This window comes from Neophocaena asiaeorientalis, unplaced genomic scaffold (genome assembly GCF_003031525.2).
Source record: "Neophocaena asiaeorientalis asiaeorientalis breed wild unplaced genomic scaffold, Neophocaena_asiaeorientalis_V1.1 scaffold134, whole genome shotgun sequence".
In the NCBI taxonomy this organism is placed as follows: domain Eukaryota; kingdom Metazoa; phylum Chordata; class Mammalia; order Artiodactyla; family Phocoenidae; genus Neophocaena; species Neophocaena asiaeorientalis.
The window spans coordinates 32612935-32637840 of record NW_020185339.1 but is presented as its reverse complement, the minus strand read 5'-3'; the positions used below and the strand labels follow the sequence as shown (position 1 = coordinate 32637840).

The 24906-nt window shown below is 38.7% G+C and overlaps 1 protein-coding gene across 2 annotated transcripts in view; it reads right to left on the bottom strand.

Annotated features, from left to right (window-relative positions):
- NELL2 (neural EGFL like 2) overlaps nucleotides 1-24906 on the bottom strand; it is a 366586-nt gene that overhangs the window by 306512 nt on the left and 35168 nt on the right. For both annotated transcript variants that reach the window (XM_024737158.1, XM_024737157.1), the window contains one exon: nucleotides 8760-8910. In XM_024737158.1, the coding sequence (XP_024592926.1) occupies nucleotides 8760-8910 (151 nt within the window). The remainder of the gene's footprint in view (nucleotides 1-8759; nucleotides 8911-24906) is intronic.

Genomic DNA, 24906 nt, shown 5'->3' with positions numbered 1-24906 from the left:
TGAAAGAAAATGGAGAGATAAGTCATATCCCTGGATTTTAAAAAATGAATATTAGAAAAATGTTAACACATTAATCTATAAATGTGACATAATTCCAATATAAATCCCAATGGCATTTTTTTCATAAAACTTATCAAACTGATTCTAAAGTTTATACCAAAGAATAAAGTTTCAAGCATAGCAAAAAATCTGAACAGGAAGAACAGAGACCTGAACTATGAGTTAGCAAGTCTTATAAAACTACAGTAATCAGAGTAGTGTGGTCTTCCTGCAGGAGCCACAAGGAATCAGTAGAGCAGAATACAAGGCGCAGAAACAGACCTCTGAATTGATAGAGATTTGGTACTACATTTGACATTACAAATATGTGAGAAAAGAATGGGCTTTTGGGTAACTGGCATTGGGACCACCAGCTTCACCTATTAGATATTACACTAGATAAGTATACCTAGATCTAAGTTCAAGATGTCCATTTCTCTTCTTTGTTAGGCAGGACAAAATGATCATTCATTGGATACAGCGGGGCAGATTAAGATGGAAAGTTAAATACAGATGTATCATTGTCCCCTTTCCAGATCTCCAATTAAAAGATCAATAGTAAACTAATCAACAGTATTTTCATTAATGCCTTTGTATCAGTATTCATTGCAGAGTCAAATATTGTGCTGAGATAATCTCTCCTTCATTGTCACAAATTCTTCAACATCCAAAGAAGAAAGTTAGGTAGCATCAAGGACAGATGAATTTTTTTCTTACTTCCCCCAAATTGCCCAAAATCATGCCAAATTTTCTATTCTATAGAGTAGACCATAAATTTCTCATAAAGGAAATTTTAAACCACAGAATGTAATCTAGGGGACTGTACCAAAGCTACATCAAGGGACAGCAAAAGGATTTTATTTATCGTGAAGAAAATGCAGTTTTGCAAAACATGGAAAAAGAGAACAGAGTCCTTTTAGAATTCGGGGAAATTTTCTCATTCATTTTTACTTACAAATATACTTTCACTTTTCAATTAGCCTTTACTGTTTTCATATTTCTCCTCTATATTTCTTGTACAAATAAATAAGTGAATAATATCTTAGAATTACTGCTCTAGTCTTTTTTTTTCCTTTCAAAACACAATAGCCAGAAAACTGTAATGATGAGAAAACTCCTTTGATCTGCCTAAGTGTCTTAATTCTTTCATACATAAAGTACCATACATTATTGTCTGTTGTTTTTAGGTAATACTGATGTTGGCTAAACATACACAGAAATGCCAGAAGAGCCAACAATCTTTTTACACTGTGCTCACATGAAGTTTGTGGTCCAATTTTTAACAGCAGCCCCTACTTGAAAAACATCACTGGAAACCAGCATCTCAGGTTTGGAGGCCAAATGAGACTGTTCATGGCACACCAGGGCACTGCTTATAAGGTTCCCAGTAGCTTCATGACGATGTCACTTTGTCTGAAGCTGTGTTTCAGTACCAAGATGTGACTTAAGCACACTTCCAGTCCCAAGATACTGTGATGTCTGCCTTTCCCACTTCCATCTTGCTCTTAGCTCACTTCAGACACCCCAAGACCCAGAGCGCATCCATTAGTCTCATATGCCCAAACCAACAAAGTTGTGTGATTGGGTTTCCAGCTTTCACACCGTGGCTGAGATGTTGCTACATAGCTCATTACAGGTGTCGTTATTCTCTAAGAACTTGACTTGCAGTCATTTGGAAGCAGCGTCTGCCAGTTAGTGAAATCCTCACGCCTAGAGCTAATGGCATTTCAGGACAGATAAGGCACCCTGCATCAATAGAGCAATTTGAACATTCTCCAGATCCTTTACCCTAGCCTGGAGAAAACTTTGTGATGCCATTTGTGATTCCTGGTATACTCATGATGACCTTTCGCTCGATCTTCCACTCATTTTTTCATCCACCAAATATTTATTTAGCATCTAACTTTGTATGACAGCATGGCAGGTAAAATGGAGTGTGCAAGTTTAATGCATAATCCTTTACAGCAAAAGAAAAAATCTAATCAAAAATTGTTGTCAGCTACATAAAATTTCAGGCAAACACACAGTACTCCTGGGAAAAGGATTAGAAAGCTACATCCTGGAGTCTTATGGTGGTTGTCTACAACCACTGCAGGCATGGTGCTGATAAATGTTTAACATTTGGCTCTCTGTTTTCTACAGAAATAATTCTAAGATATTGGTCCATTTATCCGTTTGTTTAGGGAAGATAGAAGAAAAGAAATATGAAAAAAGTAGACTCATTAAAAACAGAATATTTATCAACAAAAATACATTTTTTAAAAAGAGCTCTACTCTGTAGCACTTGCTTATTTCCATAGTCTACTTCAAGCTACAACAGTGACGTCAGCCAGCCCACAAAGTTTCAATTCTTATCAGCCAGTATGAGCCTGCTCCAGCACACCACTGACTGGCTGAGAAACATTTTCTTCTTTTAACTTTTCTTACTTTCAAAATGTCTTTAATGATAATAGTGGTTGCCCCCAGGGACAGAAATCAGGTGGCCGGGTAGGGATGAAGCTAGACTTTTTCTCTATATCTTATTGTGCCTTTTAAATTTTGAACCATGGGATGTATTACCAATTTTTTTAAAAATTACAATTACAATTTAAATTTTAAAAATCTTCAGTAAATATTTGTTACCAAATAGATTTAGATTTTTAAAATTTAAATTGTAATCAAAGGCAGCAAATGATACTTTTTACCGTCTCATATGCAATGAATACATATGTGAAACATTGCAACAACAAGATGTTATATGTTAGAATGCCAAAAGGAGTGGCCAGATTTAAAAACCTGGAGAAAGAAATTCATGTAAACTGGGAAGGTCAGTAAAAGCTTCACGGAGCTGTGAGTGAAGTTCTGAAATGCGAACAGGACTTGGATGAGCAGAAAGAAAGGGATCTACACAGAGGTGATGAGAAGACTGGCCACTGTGCCTGGCATTTATACTCCTACTGAATGATACCACTTTTCTCCATCTCTGCCAGTGCCGGAGCCGACATTCCCCACAGCCTCTATTTCTCACTGACCTCTCCCTACTTCCTTTGGAGTCAGAGCAAGATGCGCAATAGCCAGATATCTCAGGATAGCTCACTGCCATCAACCCGCAGGGAGATAAGAGTGAAGTCAGCGACTGACACGAGAAGCGGGGAAGCCGCTTCACATCATCTCTAGTAATAACATTAATGTTTATTTAGTGTTTGCTCTGCAGCAGGCACTCTATGATCAAACTCACAAAGCCTAACTCACGGGGTTATGAATAACTCAACTTCTTGCCTTCTACCAAGCAGGCAAGAACCTGGGGTCAGTGGAGCACCACAACCTCACCCCACCCACTCCCAAAAGCAACTAGGAAATGAGCTTCTTTCCTCATGAGGAAGAGCTCTTCTGTGAACTAAGACAGACCTGACGGAAGGCTGGATCCACATCTAATCACTGCCAGTTAAAGGATGACAGATCACCTGTTTCTTCTGATGAGCATTTTTCAACATTTAACTGGTTTACAGCTAACCATCCTTTGAAGCACATAAATGTATTCACTTATCCAGGACCATATTTTGCAAGCTAGTCATCTTAATGGATACGTCAGATAGTTCTACTGATCAAAATTTGACATTTTTTGGATAGTTTGGCATTTTTAATGACAAAATTAAAATTTTGTGAGAATCTGATTTCCCTGATTTAATTTGCACCCAGTAATGGAATACTCTTTGGTCATTAATGAACAGATTATAAATGAATATTTACTGGCATAGGAAAATCCTCAAAAACTTTTACTAAATTATAAAAAGTTATAAAATATGTACAGTGTGATTTAATTTTTTTAAAAAATAGTATATCTATACATTTTAAGTAGACATTTATAACTGAAAGTATTAGTAGACACTATCCCCAGGGGGATAAAATTACAGATGATTTTCGCTTCCCTCTTTGTGATTTTCCTAATTTGTAAAATTCACTATCAGCATTAACCTTATATGTAATGTTTGAAATTTGTAGCATAGTTAAAATTTCCACATTCTAGAGGATCCATCCATCATTACGCGAGAGTAGAATCCACACTACTTACCCAGGAAAAGCCTGGCCCTGCCCTTGGGAACTGCCTACTTCAGCTACCACAGGAGGATGTGGGCACCTTCCGTTCAGGCATGGCCTTATTTGGTTCCTCAATTTTCATAATAAAATGTCAATATTTCCTACAACTCAATTGCTGCTGAGGTTCAACACAACTTTCATTTAACTGTCAACAAAGAATAGCTGCAATCTGGGTATTTATCAGAGAAGTCTAACTTGAATTCAGTATTATTCTCAAGACACTGGGAAAAGCAACTGGTATGGAATATTGCCTAGAAGACATGGTATTTTATCAGGATTTCACATAGGAGGTGCTATCGGCATTCTGAGCAGTTAAACTTGGTTGCACAGAACTTTTGTGCATGCTACCAAGGGCCTCGAAGACAGCACAACTTCAAACACCTTTACACCTAGATGCACGTTACTGGCATCGTTATAGATTTGCTTTTTCTGAAGCGCGCTGTGGCTTGATGACACCAGCTGACACAAGGTCCTCTGAACTTGTTCCTCTAAAGGCACTCACTATATTTTACCATAAAAGGTCATAGGAGAAATAAGTCTCTGGTCTCAGAACCAAGAACAGTTGCATTCCCTTATCATCTAAGTGGTTGTCTATTTCTTCTTTGCCTTGGTTTGCATATTTCATTTTATTTTTGTCTTACTGTGCTGTAGATATCTCTATAAACCTCCTTAATTTTTTGTGAAAATAGCAGAGAATAAATAAGTGTTCAGGAAATGATGACACTAAAGAGATGGCTGAGAGTAAGACTAAGGAAAGAAAGATACCTTCAGCAACAACAGGAAAAAAAACAATGCAAACCAAAGCACAAGGTCTGTGAGGGTGATGGGAGGTTAGGAGATATCACAGTGGATGCGTAAAAATACCAGACTCGGGAATCCGAATTATGCTGAGTGTAAAATAAGTCAGACAGAAAAAGACAAATACTGTATGATTTCACTCATATGTGGAACCTAAAAACCAAAACAAATGAACAAACATAACAGAACAGAAAGAGAGTTACAGATACAGAGACAAACAGGTTATGGCCACAGGAGAGAGGGTTTGGGGCGAGGAGAGAAATAAGTTAGGGAGACTCAGAGGTACAGACTTCCAGTTATAAAATAAACGAGTCACAGGTATGAAATGTACAGTGTGGGGAAGATAGTCAATAACTACGTATGTGTGTATGTATGGTGCCATCTTAACTTATTGTGGTGATATATAGAAATACGCTGCGTAACAGGAACTAATAGTGTTGTAGGTCAATTATGCTTCAAAAACAAACAAACAAACTCACAGAAAAAAAAATCAGATTTGTGGTTCCCAGAGGCAGGTGATGGAGGAAGAGCGCATTAGATGAAGGCGGTCAAAAGGTACAAACTTTCAGTTATAAGATAAATAAGTACTAGAGATGTAATGTACAACTTGGTAAATATAATTAACTCTGCTGTGTGTTATACATGAAAGTTGTTAAGAGAGTAAGTCCTAAGAGTTCTCAGAAGAAGGAAAATTATTTTTCTATTTCTTTGATGTTGTATCTATATGTGATGACGGGTGTTCACTAAACTTACTGTGATAACCACTTCATGATGTATGTAAGTCAAATTATTATGCTGTACACCTTAAACTTATACAGTGCTGCATGTCAATTATTGATATATCTCAATAAAACTGGAATAAAAAAAATCAGAAGAAGTGGGTTTGGGTGCCGACTCTGTCACCATCTAGATAAGTGATACTGTGAAAAAACAGGCAGAAGAGAAGCTAGTCTAACAACTTCAGACACAGCACAGAGGTGCAGGAGACCAGCTCTATAATCATACTACCTGAGTTTAAACCCTACCTGCATTTACTCTTGGGAGCCTTTAACAACTTAACCTCTCTAAAACTCATTTTTCTTATCTGTAAAATGGTAATGAGAATAATGACCTTGCAATATGATAGGACTTCAGTGAATTTTTTTCTCTAGTATCATCAAGCACTTTATACGGATTCACAGATGAGGAGCCTGAGGTTCAGAAGAGGTAAGTGATTTACCCAAGGTCACAAAGCCAGTACCCAAGGTCACATAGCCAGAGCTATGACTGGAATGCACGCAGTCCTTCTCCAGATCTGCACTCTGAACCACTATCTAATATTGACGTAAAAGGAACTAACCCATGGAATGCACTGAGCACTGCGCCTAGCACACGGTAAGCCTTTAATAATTGTTGGCTTCCCAAGCAAATGAAAAGTGCCTTCCAAATAGATATGATTTTAAATATCATAGAAAAATATCCTATATCTCAAATATGGTATTTGTTTAGGTAAATGTTATCAAATTTACAGATGATACAAAGGAAGAATGAAGAATTAATAATCAATTTAACAAGAATAATCGGAAAGCATGAGAGCTGAGCACAAAGATTTATGTATAAATATGTTCATCACAGTGTTGTTTATCAAAGTTAAAAAAGGAAAGAGTTCAGTATCCAAAAGAACGAACACACACCAACACAGACAAAAAACTCGATTAAAGTATGACAGAATTTCAACATCAGTCTTCTTCTGGTGATATGATTTGTATGAGTTTTCCTATTTCTTTATTACACTTGTCAGTTGTCCACATTTTCTACAATGAAAATACGTTGCTATGCTAATTTGAAAAAAAACAAATATTATTTTTAATTGAAATAAGTCAATATAAAGCCCTACACACAACTTTAACAAATTTACTTCATAGGAACAGTAAGATAGGATCTGTCTGACAGCAAATCTTCCTTCAAAGACCTACCTGATAAAAGTTGGGTATTTCGGTGGTCCATATCCTTACTATGTCTAAGGTGCTAAAAAATATTTTCAAACTATTTTAATATGTATCAGTTGGAAAGTGCACAAATTATAAGAAATGCATGCTGGTCAAACATTTGTAGAGTTAATGTATTCAACTCTAGGGACCAACAAAACACTGACCATCTGGATGGGATGGTCGTGAGGGATGTCATCTGGAAGAAGGTTACGTGGGTTCCATGTCTCTACAAACGGGGTAGTAAGAAGCCACAGGGCTTAGAAAAATCTCGTGCCCAAAATACAGGGGAAGCTTTCTTAGCAAAGAGAAATAATCAGCAATAAATCAGGCTGCTCTGTGAAGAAACAATATCTTTCGCTGTAGGTGAATCATGTTGCCTAAAGCCCACTGGAGAAGAGCAGGGTCGCAGCGTTACAAATGAGGAGCTCCCCTGATGTCAATCACCTGAAGACGAGGACCAGGAACATACCACGGCGACGAGCCCTGGTGAGCCCTTGGAGATGGACCTCTAGGCTCCAGACGCGCAGGCTCAGCAGCCATGGCTGACCGGGACCAGCCGCTCCGCGGCATGTGGGATCTTCCTGGACCGGGGCATGAACCTGTGTCCCCTGCATCGGCAGGCGGACTCTCAACCACTGCGCCACCAGGGAAGCCCTGTTGCTCAGTCTTAAGGAGCCCAAGCCAATTACCTGGTGAATGTTAGGATGGCACCCTCCTTTCAAAAACAGGCCAAAACCTGGGAGGAAAGAAATCCAAGTGAGGGGCCTGGGAAGATATGCCAATCCTTTGGGACTAACGATAGAATTAGATGGGGTCTTAAATCCCTGAGAGTAATCCAGGTAGAATGTCATCAGGAACCCTACTCTCTGTGTCACTTTTCTATATTTTGTTCTCCACATATATTTGCTTCTGTTTGCCCTTTAGTATTTAGCAAAGATTTGCCAAGTCCCAGGCTGCCCCATCTCTCCTAAGAGAAACCAAGAAAAGAGGTTTCTGCCCACATCTGAACAGGATCATTAAGTCCATTATATACGTAAAACACTTTACATATATGAACTCTTTGATCCTCACAACTACCTATGAAGGAGGTACTATTTCTATCCTCCTATTACAGATGAGGAAATTGAGGCACAGAGAGGTTATATGACTCGCCCAACGTTCCCAGATAGTCACGAGGTGGGCATTCAAAATATGAACACAAAGGAACTTTCATTGTCAGAACTGTGGTTATTCTTTCAGGAAGGAATCACTTTAAGCTGTTTGATATCATTTAGTAGCAATTTATGTATATGCTAAGTGTTATGAATGATTTTCTTCTTCCCCCTCTCCCCTCTTCCTCACTACTCCCACCAGCTCTCCTCATCATGCTTCTATGCATGCGAGGAGCTAGGAAATACTAGACAGCATTTTGATTCAACACGCGTCCAAAAATACAGCTGTAACTGTCACAGTCTAAGAAGTGCGCTGAAAAAGAATTTATCTGTCTGTGATTAAAATTATAAGACTATTAAACTCTAAACCCAGGCAATGACCTAGAGAAACAGAATATGGTATTTTTGTGGCTAACTGTTCACCAATTAAGAGGAAGTATGTTTGACTTTAACACTGAGGAAGATAACTCATGAGGAAGTTAGTAATTAATAAATGGATTTTAGGAATGGTGACTTCCCTTCGCTCTTAGCAACATCAAAAGCAATAGCTCCTTGTGCTTTTAGGCTGATCTCAATTACTTGTGTTTCTGATTTTGCATAATGTAGCAAAATTATTCTTGCTGTTTTAAAGCAATCATGAATATCTTGCTTTTGTTTACTTCTCTTTAATGTGTTAATTTCACCATATATAATGAAAACACAGGAAACTAGCAGCCAAACGTACCTGTGATCCAAGTGGTGAATGGAGAAAATCACTCCGGAATTTAAATGGGTCTGTTTCAGGGTCACCAGAACAGTAAATTCATGCTTATTTCTCAGCTTCTGAAAAAACTGTTCAGCTGTAGCAGTGGATGCTTTTATACTTCTGGGAGTATCTAAAAAAAGAAACATACAGTAAATAGACTAGAACTTGGCTTTATAAAGCATTCTTTACAGGCAACATCTTTCAGAAAACATTATCAAGCAGCTGCTGATAAATACTGAGCTCCAGACTCCTGGTAAATTGGTTCGAAAAGACTTTTTGCTACACATAACACAGGACAGTAAACCACATGAATGACTGAGCTTGTGTTTCAGAGACCTTTTTTCAAAAATGTCTTTGAGATGAAGAATCAAAGAGCCGTGTTTGAAAAACTGAGCTCCCAAGTTTTCTCCTCACACTCTTCCTAAATCCTGGATACCACAGCCACGTCAGTGTCAACATTGAACAAAAGGATGTCCTTCCGAGAGAAGGACCTAAAAAACCATGATAGAGCCATTTAGCTTTTCTGACACCTCGTGACAGAAAACTGGATTTAAATCAATGTGCCACCTTCCACGTTGATATCTGTAGCCAGAAGGCTTGCTATAAATAGATTTTTTAAAAGATCATTGAAATTAGTCACTCTCAGCCTTCTGTGCAGTGGATGAAACATTAAGATCAAATTATCGTGCCGTATTTTTGAAAGAAATGCACAGAACTCAATTCCCACGTCCCTCTCCCCAGGCTTAGAGAACACCTAGACAAGAGAGATTTGAGTGGGAGAGCAGATTTTTACCCTGCCCTTTCCTGTGGTTTAGTCATGCACCCCAACCTCAGGACCCAGAGGACATGGGAGAAATAGCCAGGGGTAGAAATGGATTTAGTGGACAGGAAAAACCTATCATTCAAGCCGTCCGCTCACAGAGCATAACGCTCTCCTATTTAGTGTGTGCAGAGGGTTGATGGGAGCCAGAAACACAGTTTCTGTAGCTATCAAATCGTTCTCCTCTTTTCTGTGCTTTAGACTAGATAAGGAGTTCTCAAGGGGAAGCTACTGGCATTGGGAGAGAATAACCCTTCCTGTGGAAGACTATCCTATGCACTACAGAACATTTAGCACCCCTGGTCCTGGCCCAACGAATGCCAGTGGCACTCAGTCCTAGTCATTGTGACAACCCAAAGTTCCCCCACACATTTCCAAGCATTCCCTTCAGAACAGTGCAGCAGAAATCAGGTTGAGAACCACAACCTTGATGAAACAGAGATTATGAGATTAATCTAAAGTTCCCCACCTTTCCAGCCACACAAATTTATGGAATAAAATTGTAATCACCTGGTCTGTGTCCATCACTGGGGATGCATAGACATGGAGAAGCCCTCAAGATACCCATAAAATGGAGGAGGGGACAAATAATCCCAATAAAACAAAAGAAACGCTGTCATACAGGTAAGTACAAAGTGGTGTTGGACCACAGAGGGAAAGTAGCCAACATCATCTGGAGGGCAGGATCTCGAAACAGAAGGCATTTGCTCAGGAGTTCACCAGGTAGAGAAGAGAGGGAAACGCATTCCAGTCACAGAAATAGCTTATGAAAAAGCAAAGAGATGTGATAGGGCACAACATGGCTGAAACAGCAAGTAGCAGCCATTGCAGGATGGGGCTGGATAGGAAAGCTGAAGAGGAGAGGCAGGGCTTTGTGTGCCAATGTAATAGACACTTGTTTCTGTCACCATCCTCAATTTACTCTCTAGGTAAAAAATAAATAATAATAATTCTTATCTACCACTGAAAAACGATCCCTCCCCACTCTTAACCCATGGCTTCCTCTGCGCTAAATCAGAGCGTCGCCTATTCCTGTCCACAGTAATTGATTCAGAAACAGGCACCTAAGCCAGGGCAATGAAGTCAGGCCCAGGATACTGGTTCCAGGTTTTAGGAAAAAGAAACTTCCTAGTTTCCAAAAACAAACTTCCTCAGTTCTAGTCAATAGTCACAGTTCAAAAGCGTAATAATAATCCACAATTTCAGCCATGGTCAATGTAATAGTTTCTCCCTAGATTCCACTAGAGAGAAGTCAGGCTTTGCAGAGATGCCATCCAATTCCTCTGAGATCCAAAACCAATCTTCTCCCCAAGGAGGCACAGAAAATGAGACTCTGTGAGAAGGATTTATCTAGTGTTAACTTTTAATCCACTCCAATTTATATACAAGTGAATCATTCACAAACTTCATGACTTCGTTTCAATTCGCTAGATAAGAACAAATTAAAATTGAATTACAAACATCACACTCCCCCTCCCGGCCCTGCCTCGCTCAGACCCTTTTCAGGCAGGTAGAGCTTGAGCAGCATCCTTTGTCTTCATGAACAGGGTGATAGATGGGGACATAAATGAAGGAAACTGAGGAAGGACTACACTAAATACAGGAATGATGATCAGAGCCACAGAGAGATGGGAAGGTGTAGCCCAGGAAGCTTGAGCTTTTATAGTGAGAGAAAAGAAATTGAGAAAAGGGTACCAGCTGCCTGACAAGGTGGAACTTTAAAGAAGAGATGCTTGAAGAGGAGTTTTAGAAAGCTTTGTCATTTGGTACGCAAAGAAAACCTTCACTAAATCTCTATATTATTCTCCACTGCTTCTGGAGTCAGATTTGTGAGAAGGGTTAGGAGGCTATATTATTTGTGTGGGTTTTTATCTGTTTTGTTTTCAGATGAAATTACATGTGAAGACTGACCTTATGATGAAAGGAAGAAGGACCTAAAAAATGGATTACATTTGAGTATTGTTGGTAAAAATGTAAACCACCACGGTTGAAAACATGAGGAAGGCAAGTGTAGTTGAAGGGAAACCATTTTTTTTAAAGATTTGTCAATCTGCATTTTGGAAAAATTTCTCTGGTAGCCATGTGGAATATATGAAGAAAGAAAAAAATCTGAACATTGGGAAAACTCTTGAGAAAATGGCAATTCAGGTGATTATTGACTTTTTGTTAAATTTCACATATTTTAAATATCACATTTTGACATCCCTAAACTACCTTTTCTAAATCAAATTGATGTTTTTGGCTTTCACCAGGAATCGTGATACAGAACCACTTACTGGTTCTTTCACTGCCTGTCAGGCATGTTGATGTGAGAAGGGCCAAGTGAACCCCAGGTGGATATCTGCATTGAGATGCTTAAGGAAGTGCTTAAGGAGACCTGCAGGGCAGAACCATCCTCTATCCCGCCAGGGTGGTAAGTGTGGTCCCAGAGGGTCTCCATACAGCTTATACTTAAGCCTATTCACTTACGCAGGGTCACAATTCAGGACACGCTCTCTCACCCTGTCCAGGCTCTCCTCCCAGCCTATTACCTTCCTGTTTTGCTCCCTCTGTGGTGGTTAGAGTGACTTGCAGGAAGAAGGGACCCTCCAATACCAAACATGTCCTACAGAAGCTCCATTCAGCCTATGCTTTAGGGTCAGGAAAAATGAAATTCTTTTCTTTCCATCCTGATTAACCAAGCTCACTTGTATAGCGGTTTAAAAACTGGGTCTTGCATGAATCTATAATCCCCAGGTGAAGACAAATTACTGAATGAGGCAGAGAGAGCACCTCTAGGAAGTATACTAATTTTCAGCTTTCTGTCAACAGAACACCATCTCCCACCAATCCTTACCTCACCTTAATGATATTTAAATCTACTGTTCCCCCTTAAAAACATGTTTTTCAAAAATTTATTATGCCTGCGTCCGGGAAGGATTTGATGGGAGCCTGAACTCTGTGAGTAGCTCAAAAAAATTAGGGAGTATAATCATTTTATTATTATAGAATTCAAGAGATTTTTAGAAAGCAGAATCTAAAGAATTTGGTCACTGATAAAACACATGCAAAAGGCAAAAACAGGAGAAACAGGAGAAAATTGAATCCAAAGTTTCTAGCTTGAGAAACAGAATGAAAGGCAAATGCAGTAGGAGCATGATGGTACCCAAATGGGATTTCAGTTTTAGAAACGGTCGTTCTGAGGTGTTCTGGAACGTGCATGTGGACATGTCCGGTAGGAGGCTGGCACTACAGAATTTGATCTCAAGAGAGGTCAAGGTCAGCAGTATAAATGTAGAGGTCATCAGAATACAGTATCTAAAGTCATAGGCATGCCTGAGTAAATCACAGGAATCACAGGAATGAGAAGAGGATAAAAGGATGGACCATAAAAACACTAAATCTGTAGCACAGCAGGGACAACATATATAACTTTACACGTGTACTATACAATGCTGCACGTCTAGCACCATACAACATTTGTCTTTCAAAAATGTATAAATAATGTATTTTCCCCTTTGAACTCACATTCCATTTTATTCTCACAACGCTTAACAAGGACAACTATTACCATTCTGTGATTCACCCAAAGGCACCAGGCAATCTAGAGGTGTAATGGGGATGACAGTTTCGGGTCCAGTATTCCTTCCACTAAATTGCCCTGCCTCCTGAATGTGGCATCCTTACCCATGCTTAACTGCCACTCACAAACAGAAAGGCAAATTTGGGAGCATCAACATAGAAAATAATCCAGAAAGAAGTAATTATATAACATAACATTTTTAGTTCCTTAAGTGACTCGCTTAGTAGTGATTTTAAGAAAGGTCACTTTCCCCATTTGCATTTCTGTTTCCCACTTTGTAAAATTAGCACTCCTGCCTTCTATTTTCATCTCAAAGATGATATACCGTTCAGAGAGACTTCTGAGTTCCTGTGATTACTCTAAGATCCAACTCTAGTCCTCACCAGAAAGTCAAGTCAAAGAAACCACCACGGAAGAATACTTTTACTTTATTTTTGTTATCATTTCAGTTTTCAGAATTCATAATTAAATTCAGGTATGTATTAAGCAATTTCTCAACAAGGTCTCCTGTTAGGAACCACACGTAAAAAATAGATGGTTATGAGGACAAATTCTCACCCCAGAAAAATAAGTTTCCAATGCCAGCTATGCAGATGACTAGCTGTGCCTGCCATGTAGCAACACCACATGTTGGCTTTTAGAATTATGATACATATTATTATTACTCTCACAAGCAATGAGACTGTGGAACCCACTAAAACTACCAAGAGCCATTATACCCTTGTGGTGATTTTCTGAGCTTACTTTCATTCTAAGTGTCTCAAACTCAGCCACAAAATACCAGTTCTCACATATGAAAATTAACATAAAAGTTTCTTGCAATGAAATTATTCTTAAGGTAAATTCTGCCTACCACCCCCTGTTTCTAGAGAACTGTGAATGATCATTCTTTTATGGACAAAAATCAAAGTAAGCTGAATGTCTTTTCAAAGAAGGGCTGACGACCATCATTTGAACTGCCTCTTCAGAGAAAAACAGGCTGAGAAAAGGGGCCTTTAAATGCGACTAGGAAGCCTTACAGAAGAACTTCCCAGCATGCCCATGCTGTATTAGGTCTTTTTAATTGGAGAACTGCTTGAGTTTAAAATAAAACTTTTTTTCCAAGTTTTCCATTTTTATTGCATGCAAAAGCCTAAAAATCCCACTAAGAACACAACGTGTGGCATTTTCAAGCAATTATTAATAAATAATGAAGCAGGTCAGAAGCAATTACATCAAAATATTCATTTTTAGTCATGGGACAACCAGGATGGAGTGATGAGTTCATGTCTGGATGCAGTGTATCCTCCACACACATAGTTAGGGGGAGAGAGGAGAGTGAGGGTGAGATGGAGAGACAGAAACTGGTTTCTTTCTATACAAAATAGACTGTAGCTTAATGCAAGTGTATCTGTGGCAGCAAATATGGATGTTTACTGAAAAAGAATCAGACTAGAGCTTCTTTAAGTATGTTTAGTGCATTAGCAGTAAAAGTAAAGAGAAGGGGTCTGTCCATCTCCCAATAACAAAGCAATCGGTAAGAATTCTTTTCTTCTTTTGCACTTTAACTGCATCACTACAATTGCCATGATGAATCAAATGAGTCCCTGGCCCCTGACAGGTGTCTATCCTGTCTGCAGTGTGTAGAAACCTAAACTGATTTCCCGCCACATAAGCAGACTAATAAAAATACCATGTGCAGATTCAGTTATAAAAACGGTCTAATCTTAGGCATAGAGCGGTTGACGTAGAATGTTCCAAAACTCACCGAATTACCCTTTTGTTCAGTCTCTAACTATGAAAGGTTGTTGTCTTCTAAATTCAGGTTAGAAATGTATGAAATTAGAACTACTATTATATCAATAGCTGTTGTTCATTGCTCTTACTCTTTCAATAGATCCATGCCTTTACAGTGCAAAACTTTAAAGGCAAAATAATAACAATTTTAAAAGCCATTAAAATTTTATTAACACAATATATGCAGCTTGCAAAGTCCTTAAACATCAACAATCTCATTTAAGTGTACAGCAACTCTGAATAAATGCGATTATCAGCTCCACAGTAATAGAAATTACAGATGAGGAAAGAGAGGCACAGAGAAACCAAGACATTTGTGATTATCTCTGTAAGTGGCTCAAAATCAGAGCTGATTTCCATCAACTTACTCTTTTAGGAACCTGTTGGTTCAACGGGAGCTTCCTGAGTGAAATCTGAAACTGAGCAGGTACACGAAGGGCAAGGAGAGACCACAGGAAGAGGCAGATGTCTCCGGATTGGTAGGTGGCAGGTTTAACAAACAAAGGAACTTACACACCAGGCTTGGCTTGGGCGGTCGCAAGACAAGTACAGCTCTGCACTCGCCTACCAGAATTTTAAAAGTTTATATAGAAGCCTTAACTGGGTTCTGTCACCTATGCCATCCAGATGGTCTCAACAACACATTGCTTTCTCAAGGCAGTTGCTTCCTTGAAAAGAGCTCCGACTGTGGGAACACTGGAATGTACATTTCAAGGATGGGAGGGGGTGAGGAGCCTCTGATTGCCGCCTCCGCTTGTGGGTCAACTGGCGGCCATGTCCTCTCAGTGACCTCCTCCAATAACACTACCCAAGGCAATTATGAGAGGATATAGGAATGAACCTACCAAATTCAAGTGTCAGAGCCTGGATCCCAACCCAGGCCAAGGTGCTTCCTATTATTACAGGAGCACGATGCATACTCTATAATAGACAGTAGATAAACCCTCATTTTTAGTTAACTTTTATGAAAAATATATTCTGGAGATAAATAAATACATTTTTCTTGATCTTTGGATCAATTTAGGTTTTTCAGATCTACAAAACTATTCATATCACATAATCTCTCAGTTGCTACTTGAAACTACTTGAAACTATTGAGATGTAAACAATACTAAATTTTAAAACAAAAAGCTTTTTAAAAAGACAATTTTAAATAATTCTCCTCAAAAAGTTACTGGGCAAAATGTATGAGTAATCCACAACTTTTTTTCGTCAGCAAACTCACATCTAAGGATGTCACATCCTCACCCTTTAGACATCTATATGCCCTTTACATTCCTAGGTTCAGGGAGTTCAAGGACATACTCTTGGGATGTCAACTTGGAAATATCCCTTCATTTAACCTCAAAACAATCTCAAAAGTTTCTTTCAAATCTACAGCTAATTATAATTTGATTCAATGCATAATAAACATATGTACCTTCATGTATTATTTACAAAAAATGTTTGTTGGCTTAATGTTGTGAATATCTAACAACATAAAAATATACATACATAAGTGAATATAATCAGGAACAAAAGCATCCACTAACTAGTCAAAGAAACAAAAACAAATAGCAGATTCTACTCCTGGATTTAGCAACTAACTAATTGACTTTAAATAAATCATTGGAATTTTCACCAGTAAAGTAGAACAAAATATAGTCAGGGTGCAGGGGGGACTACAAATAATAAAACACCTCTATACTTTGAAGCTTAAAATTAAAGTATTAAAAGTATATACATAACAGACATAAGACAAGATATTAAAGTTATTCCACTTTGTTTGTTTTTATTCCAACTTTCTGATAATAATTGGCTTCCAAGGTACATTTTCCTTCGGACACAGCAGTAGTGATCACACGGTATGAGTATCCTGATTTCATTCATTATTATAATCCTCATTGTAGATGAAAATTAAAATTGGTACTTGAGTTTATAATCAGATTAATGCTTTTAGCTAGTGTTTAGCTGTCCCTCAGAAATTCACCAGTGAAATTAGCAGCTCTTTTGTTACCAGCAAAATTAAGAAGGTAAAGGAGCTACAACAGTATTCCTCTTTATCATCTCTTCTCTCAACTGCAATACTGCTCAAGAAGATCAAATAGGCAGAAATACTAAGCAAATAAAAGGGGATATGACGGTCGACGACAATGCCAGTGCCAATAATGATGATGATGATAATGACGACGTCATTCACAACTTCAATAGACTGGCTGCATTCCTCTGTTGATCCTGCCTCACTATTTATGGAGAGCAGTCTCAACAACCTCATGTGAACATATGTAGCAGATTTGAGAATTAGTAATTTGCTAGACCTTTATTTAAAGTAGTCCAGTATTATATCCAACTGAACCTAAACTGTATACAGTGTGTTGGCTAATATCATGAGCCAATGTCTTAAATACATAAGGAAAACTAAATTCATGGACTGCCATCATTTACAAAACATGCTTTTGCCTTGACTAAAGCCACTGAAAACTTGAATAAATGTTTGAATTTCTTTAAAAAAAAAACTTGAGTTTTTTCTAGTCCTACCATTAATAGTAGAGGAAAAGGCTCAACTTGCATATTCCTATGCTGATACAGCTATAATGGATGAGGTATTGCTTAAACTAAACTACTCATCTTAATAGAGAAGTGTACAAATTCATCAATAATGGAATCTTTCTTTTCTCTTGTAAACTATCCCATATACAGTACCTAGCTATACCTTAAATAACACATATAATTACTCTTTGTAAAATGTTCATCTATTAAGCGAGTAACTAGAAATTCAAAAGAAATATATATAAATTAGTTTTTTAAGTGAAAAGTGAATCATAAGTCACTCCTTTATTTTCTTTGAAGTCTGATCAAATATTCATACAGTCCCTGAGAAGGATAAGAGAGAAAACAAATATGTGCATTCACAAAGCTGGCTATCATTTTATCCACATGCATGTTAGTGTTTGGCTTAGCTTAGTAGATTTATTAGCGTAAAAAGAAGGAAGAAGACATAGAGGATCAAGGTGAGATTTTCATTATATATCTTCAATGTTCAATTGAACCTATTAATTGACAAGAATAAATAATAGGTATCTCTAAGATAGTTTTACATCTATAAAATTATGAAGGTTATAAATTGTGTAACCTCAAATTACACAAGCAGATTCTAACAGAATCTCTGCTGAATAGCCAAAGAGATAGTAAGTAGTGCCCCATCAATTATGCAGAGTTGAAGTGCTGAAATACACGATTTCATTTTCTACCTAATAGGCCAAGTTGACCTGAGACATCAATTTTGGGAGTTCTGCTTTTATCCTTCTTTAATTACAATAATCAGATTATTTTAGAATAACAAGACACCAAAATATCCATTATCATGGTTTATCACCCTATTGAAATTGTGCTATATTTTACGATTATTCTTTTCACTGCAAGAAAGAAAACAGCATTATAAAGTACCAAAGGACACGGGGCATAGTATAATCAGTTTCTCAGTCCAGAGTCTCAGACACCAGCCCTTATGTCAGTCAACCTCTGCCCTTGTTCCCCAGGCCCCGTATCCGTCTCCCCTCCATTTCTGAACCAGTTATGATAAAGATGCCTGAAAATTAGAAATGATGCTCAGAATTAAGTCTTACTGCTCAGATATTCAACAAAAAAATTAGCTCTGAGAATTTGTGCAGCTTCTAAAATGAATCATTTCCCACACCTGCTATGTTGGCCCAATAGACAAAGTTGAGCTGCTGCTTCAGTTTCCCAGCCTAGAACTCAAAACCCTGCCCTGCCCACCCCCCCATCTGCTTGGTTGAGGCTCTAATGCCCAGTCAGGAATCTTGCCAATTCTCTCTGCTGATCCTCAGGAATGGATGAATCCTACTAAAAAGTGTCAGAATGCTAGATCCATCCAATGATGCCTGCCTGCCTTTGAACTGTGGAGGCTACTGGACTGGATACTACCCCAACTCCCACTCATCCTCATACCCTCCCCTCACCCCATCGTACCATCCTTGTGGAGTTTTTCCTGCTCCTGTGAGTTTTTCTAAATTATATTCTCTATTTAAGTGAGGGTACTATCCCTGGATAAAGCACAGAAGATTCACTTACTGTCTAAGCTCATCTCTGGACTTCACTTTACTAGAAGCTATATAATCTCTACTACTGATTCATCCATTCCCAGGAGGCTTACATCTAATCCTACCAAGCTCATGTCTCTCCCACTTCAAGACTTGGATTTCTCTTTAAGTGCTCATCCCTGGCCTAAGGATTGGCTCTAGTTTCCTGCTCACTTTCATTAATTCAACAAATACATATTGAGCACTTGCTACGTGCTGAGCATTCAGCAATGAAGATCAGGAATAATTCAATACAATGAACCGTCTACTGTGGCAAAGACTGCTTGTTGTCCTCCAGTAGCAATAATTATCTTCTTTTTAGTAATAAAACTCCCTACTTTCATCTGGGCACATGGCTGTCCAGCTAGAAACTACATTCCAGCTAAAGAGGCCGGGTGACTTCAGTTCTGGCAAAAAGGATGTGAGTAGAAGTGATATGTGCTATGATCCAGATTTTATTATTGAAAAGGAAACTGACTGCTCTCCATTCTCCTTTCCTTCAGGCTGGAATCAGGATGTTGTGGTAGCAAGCCAAGTTCTTCCATGAGGACAAGGGCATTGTGGGACCTTGAATAATCTCACGTGGCAGAACTACCCATCAGCCGTGGAACACCTGCCTACCTTTAGATTGTTAGGTGAGAGAGAAATAAACTCCTTTCTTTTTTTAAATTTTTATTGGAGTATAGTCTAATTACAATGTTGTGTTAGTTTCTTCTGTATAGCACAGTGAATCAGTTATACATATTCATATATCCACTTTTTTAGATTCTTTTCCCATATAGGTCATTAGAGAGTATTGTGTAGAGTTCCCTGTGCTATACAGTAGATGCTTATTAGTTATCCATTTTACATATAGCAGTGTGCATATGTCAATCCCAATCTCCCAATTTATCCCTCCCCCCTTTCCCCCTCCCCGTTACCATAAGATTGCTTTCTACATCTGAAAGTCTATTTCTGTTTTGTAAATAAGTTCATTTGTACCATTTTTTTTAGATTCCACATATGAACGATATCTTATGATATTTGTCCTTCTCTGTCTGACTTACTTTACTCAGTATGACAATCTCTAGGTCCATCCATGTTGCTACAAATGGCATTATTTCATTCTTTTTATGGCTGTAAACTCATTTATTAATTAAACACTGCATTTGGGGGTCTCTGTCACGGGAGCTTAGCCTATTCCCTAGGTAATATGTCTCCCCAACTCTCCTATGACTCACTCAGATGGTCCCTGAGGTATCATTCTTTAAAACAAGTATCAGCAGATGTGAGGTGGCATCTCATTTTGGTTTTGGTTTGCATGTCCCTTATGATTAGTGATGTTGAGCACCTTTCCATTTGCCTGTTGGCCATCTGTATTTCTTATTTCAAAAAATGTCTATTGAGGTCCTCTGCCCATTTTTTAACTGGGTTATTTGCTTTTTTGATTTTGAGTTTTATGGGTTCTTTATATATTTTGGATATCAACCCGTTACCAGATATATTATTTACAACTATCCTCTCCCATTCAGTAGATTGCCTTTCATTTTGTTCACGGTTTCTTTTGTTGTGCAAAAGCTTTTTGGTTTGATGTAGTCCCACCTCACATCTGTCAGAATGGCTATTATCAAAAAAACAAGGAACAGTCTACTGACCCCTGGAAGCAACAAATATAATTTCCCTTAGATAAAAAGTAATAATTTTAGAATAAAATTCTTTTAGAATAAAATAAATACCACTTGCAGCAAAATGGATGGACCTTGAGATTATCATACTAAGTGAAGTAGTCAGAAAGACAAATACCATATGATATCACTTATATGTGGAATCTAAAATATGACACAAATGAACTTATCTACAAATCAGAAACAGACTCACAGACATAGAAAACAAGACTTGTGGTTGCCAAAGGAGAGGGAGGACGGGGGAGGGATGGATTGGGAGTTTGGGATTAGTAGATGTAAACTATTATATATAGAATGGATAAACAACAAGGTCCTACTGTATAGCACAGGGAACTATATTCAGTATCCTGTGATAAACCACAATAGAAAAGCATATGAAAAAGATACATGTATAACTGAATCACTTTGCTGTACAGCAGAAACTAACACAACATTGTAAATCAACTACACTTCAATAAAATAATTTTTTTTTTAAAAAGCAATTCTTTTATATCTTTAGCTATGTTTATGCCTAGAAAGTAAGACCAAAATAATGTGATGATCTGCTTAGTTAGGGCAAGTCTAGATGCTGTAGAATCAAAAACGAGACAATTCCTGTTACCTTGCCTTCATCACTGCTGTTGATTGGGGGCACATCCTATCTTCTCTCATTCTGTGATAGGCTTTCCAAGTGCAGGGATCAATTTTGTAATTCTTCTTGGCACAGTCCATGCAGAAAATCAATATGCGGCCAACTGTCTTGTTCATTGATGACTTCCCCACGTACTTCTATGCCTTTTCGTAACAGTGCTCGTTGTTTGCTCAAATAGCTAAGTAAAGGCTAGAGATTTATTTTGCCTTCAAATACTCCTTTGCATTGCCACCCAGTTTAAAATGTATGATTTAAAAGGTAGAATAGATGATAACCCCAATGAACTAAACTAGAATACGTACAAAAAATTTTACAATAATGTTTTATATTGTTATCTATTAAGACCAAAGGCTCTCTCCTTTCCCCTTGCAACACAAACTGGCAAGTCTGCAGAGGGGCTCTAGATTTACGAAAAGAACTTAATCCTTTGTAGCACTCTGAGATGAGTATGTTCCCAGGAAAAGGAATAATCGAGGTCTCAGTTAATGACAGGTTCAAAACATTCCCCTCAGATGATTACACTGAAGGTTGAGTAGTTTCTTAGAAATGTTACAAATGTCCAGAATGTCAGAGAAAATAATTTCTAACTGAATGGCAAGACACACCTTCCAGAACCAAATGAAAGCACTGGACTTGTCTTCTCTCAGCTCCACTATCAGTTTTGGGATAGTTGTGAGTTGACCTACATAGAATATTCAGAACACTTAACAAATTAATGTTCTTGGCTTTTTTTCTTTTGAAAAAACTATTCAGGCAAAAAGTCTACACAGTGGTCTACAGATAGTTTTCCTCACTATATTTTACACCCTTTAAAACAGAGGAGAACCCAGGCATGAAAATAATCCTGGAATTATACTGCAATCAGGATTTAACATGTCACATCCCACCTTCCTGACAATATTTTTCTTATGATGGTCTATAGCCCTGATTGTTTATTATGCACTTTCATTATTTTTCAGTGTAGCACTTTGTGCTGTCTTACATCTTTCTCTGTTTCTTACGTAATTGCTTTATATGCCAATCTTAAATCCTCAGAAAGACTGATTTTAATCTCCTTGAAGGCAACGAGTGTACATTTTAGTTCTCTTCTATTCCTAACTACCAGCAATTATGGTCCAAGACAGAGAGAAGGAGTTTGATAAATATTTGTTGAATAGAGTTGAATTAATTTTCCTTTTTAAGGTCTGGAAGATAAAACAACGTACCCACCTTGGTCGTGTAAGGATGTCATTCCCCTCCCCTCTTAATTCTCCAGTGAAGCAAGGTTTACAACCCTGAACTCGCTGTACAGCTACAGGCAATGCCTGATAATCTCACAGACAAACACAACTGACCCTGAACACGGGTTTATGCAGAGGTCCTGGGAGGCATGGCCCATACCAAGTACCAGTCGCAACTATCTTATTAGTCCAGGCTAGGAAAATTGCTAGAGTTTAAAATTCTTTTGAAACCATAATGTCTGAGTGTATCTTAAAACAAGCTGCCTCCTTTCATCCCAGAATTTCCTGTTTGAACGCTATCCCAAGTCATATATTTCTTCCTCTTTAGTTCATATTCCAATTCCACAAAATTGTTTTCTTTCTAGCATTTGGAAGAGAAAATGGGTATTTCCACCTTAATGCCATATTTAGATATGGCTCTGAATTACATACAGATATGTGAAAGATATATTTCCATTTCTAATTTAGGAAATTAGGACCAAACATCAACAATAACATTCCCTATTTAAACACCAACATCTAACGATTCATTCACATATTTCCTCATTTGCATAGCTTCTCTCCCTTATCTGCACAACCTCACATTCACTCAGTAGAAATATACTCTAATTTTGTTTTTCTTCTGAATTCTTATTTTCAGTATTCTTATTCATTCTTCCCTCTTGCTTCATAAAGTCTGAGCATAGATGCAGAAGATACAGTATATGTTAATACATGTGTGTGTATATATGTGTGTATGCACACATACATACATACACTCACACACATTTTTGCTGTGGTCAATCTACAATTTATAAATGTGGCTGTTTCTAAACCATCATTGACTGATCAGTTTTTAGGACTTTGGCCTGCATTTTTACACAGAAGCAACACTTTACACGACGGTTAGGTCCTGAGAAGACTCCATCTACTACAGTATGCTGTGGCTGACTTAAATCCGATAGATTCTGGTTTCTTAAATCCAGGATGCTGAACTCAGAACACCTGGAACCTTGCTGGGCAAGGGAGAAATCTGGACGCCAAGATGAGGTAAAGGGATGGGATAACTGAACAAGCTGCAGACTAGATCCTGAAGGGAGCCGGCAGTTCAATATCGAACAGTCAAAGAAGTAAACGTGAACCCTGGCTTGGTTCAAGTTGGGAAATTCAGGCAGAGGAAGCAATCTGTGCAAAGCATGTGGTATGCAGAAGCACAGTACCTTCAGGGACCCACCAGTATTCTATACCGTTTATACTGCTGGAGCATAAGGCGTGTAGGAGGGAGGGAGGTGGGAAATGGAAGGAGTTTAGATGGGTGGTCAGGAACAGATCATGGTTCTGTGATCAGCCTTTGCAGAGATACTGTGTTACTCAGAGAACGGTAGGGCTAAGACAAAACCAAAGCAGAAGCCCAGTTATCTGAACTGGACCAGCAGAGTGAGGCGGAAGGAGAAGGGATGGCTTAGCAGGCATAGAGCAGCACAGCACCAGGCACCAGTCATTAGCACAGTGACTTTTAATGAGTTGTATGCCCACACTAGTGGGGTGGGGTCCCAATAAACTCCCTGTCCTGGTCAGAACTGGGAATGTTTGGCATACAAGGCCTGGTTACGCAAACCTAAAAGTGCTGAAACAGACCACCCTTTACAGCTTGGCCTCTAGGTGAAACCACATTCAAACTTCACACTTAGGACCCTAAGAATGTCTTCTCCCTAAATAGCACCGTAAAGGGAATGGAGATTCTCCATCCCTGAGCCACATTAGGCTACAGGAGCAACAGCAGGAGCCTGAGATGCTCCTGGCAGCTCCGAGGGAATAAGGGAAGGAGGGGAGAGAAGAAACTCAGGGATCCCAGCACTGATGGAGAACGACTAAGATACCCAGAGCCAGTAAAGAAGGAAGAGAAGCAGTCCTGGGGTGAAGAACATTCTCTAATTGGAGCACCACTGGCATGAAAGAGACCTCCCCCCTCACAAAGGATGCTTGGAGATGCTGGCAATGTCTGCACATGGATCAGGTGAGAGGTTTGTGATGCTCAAATGCAGATGAGTGTGATGGGGAAGCTAGGGCTAATATTTTTCTTCTTTTTGTGGATTCTTCTAAGTCTAAAAGAGAGATTTTTACAAAGAGATGAAGAAGGAGCTTGTACTTTAAGAGGAGGGAGGAGGCTTCCCTGGTGGTGCAGTGGTTGAGAATCTGCCTGCCAATGCAGGAGACACGGGTTCGAGCCCTGGTCTGGGAAGATCCCACATGCCGCGGAGCAACTAGGCCCGTGAGCCACAACTACTGAGCCTGCGCGTCTGGAGCCCGTGCTCCGCAACAAGAGAGGCCGCGTTAGTGAGAGGTCCGCGCACTGCGATAAAGAGTGGCCCCTGCTTGCCGCAACTAGAGAAAG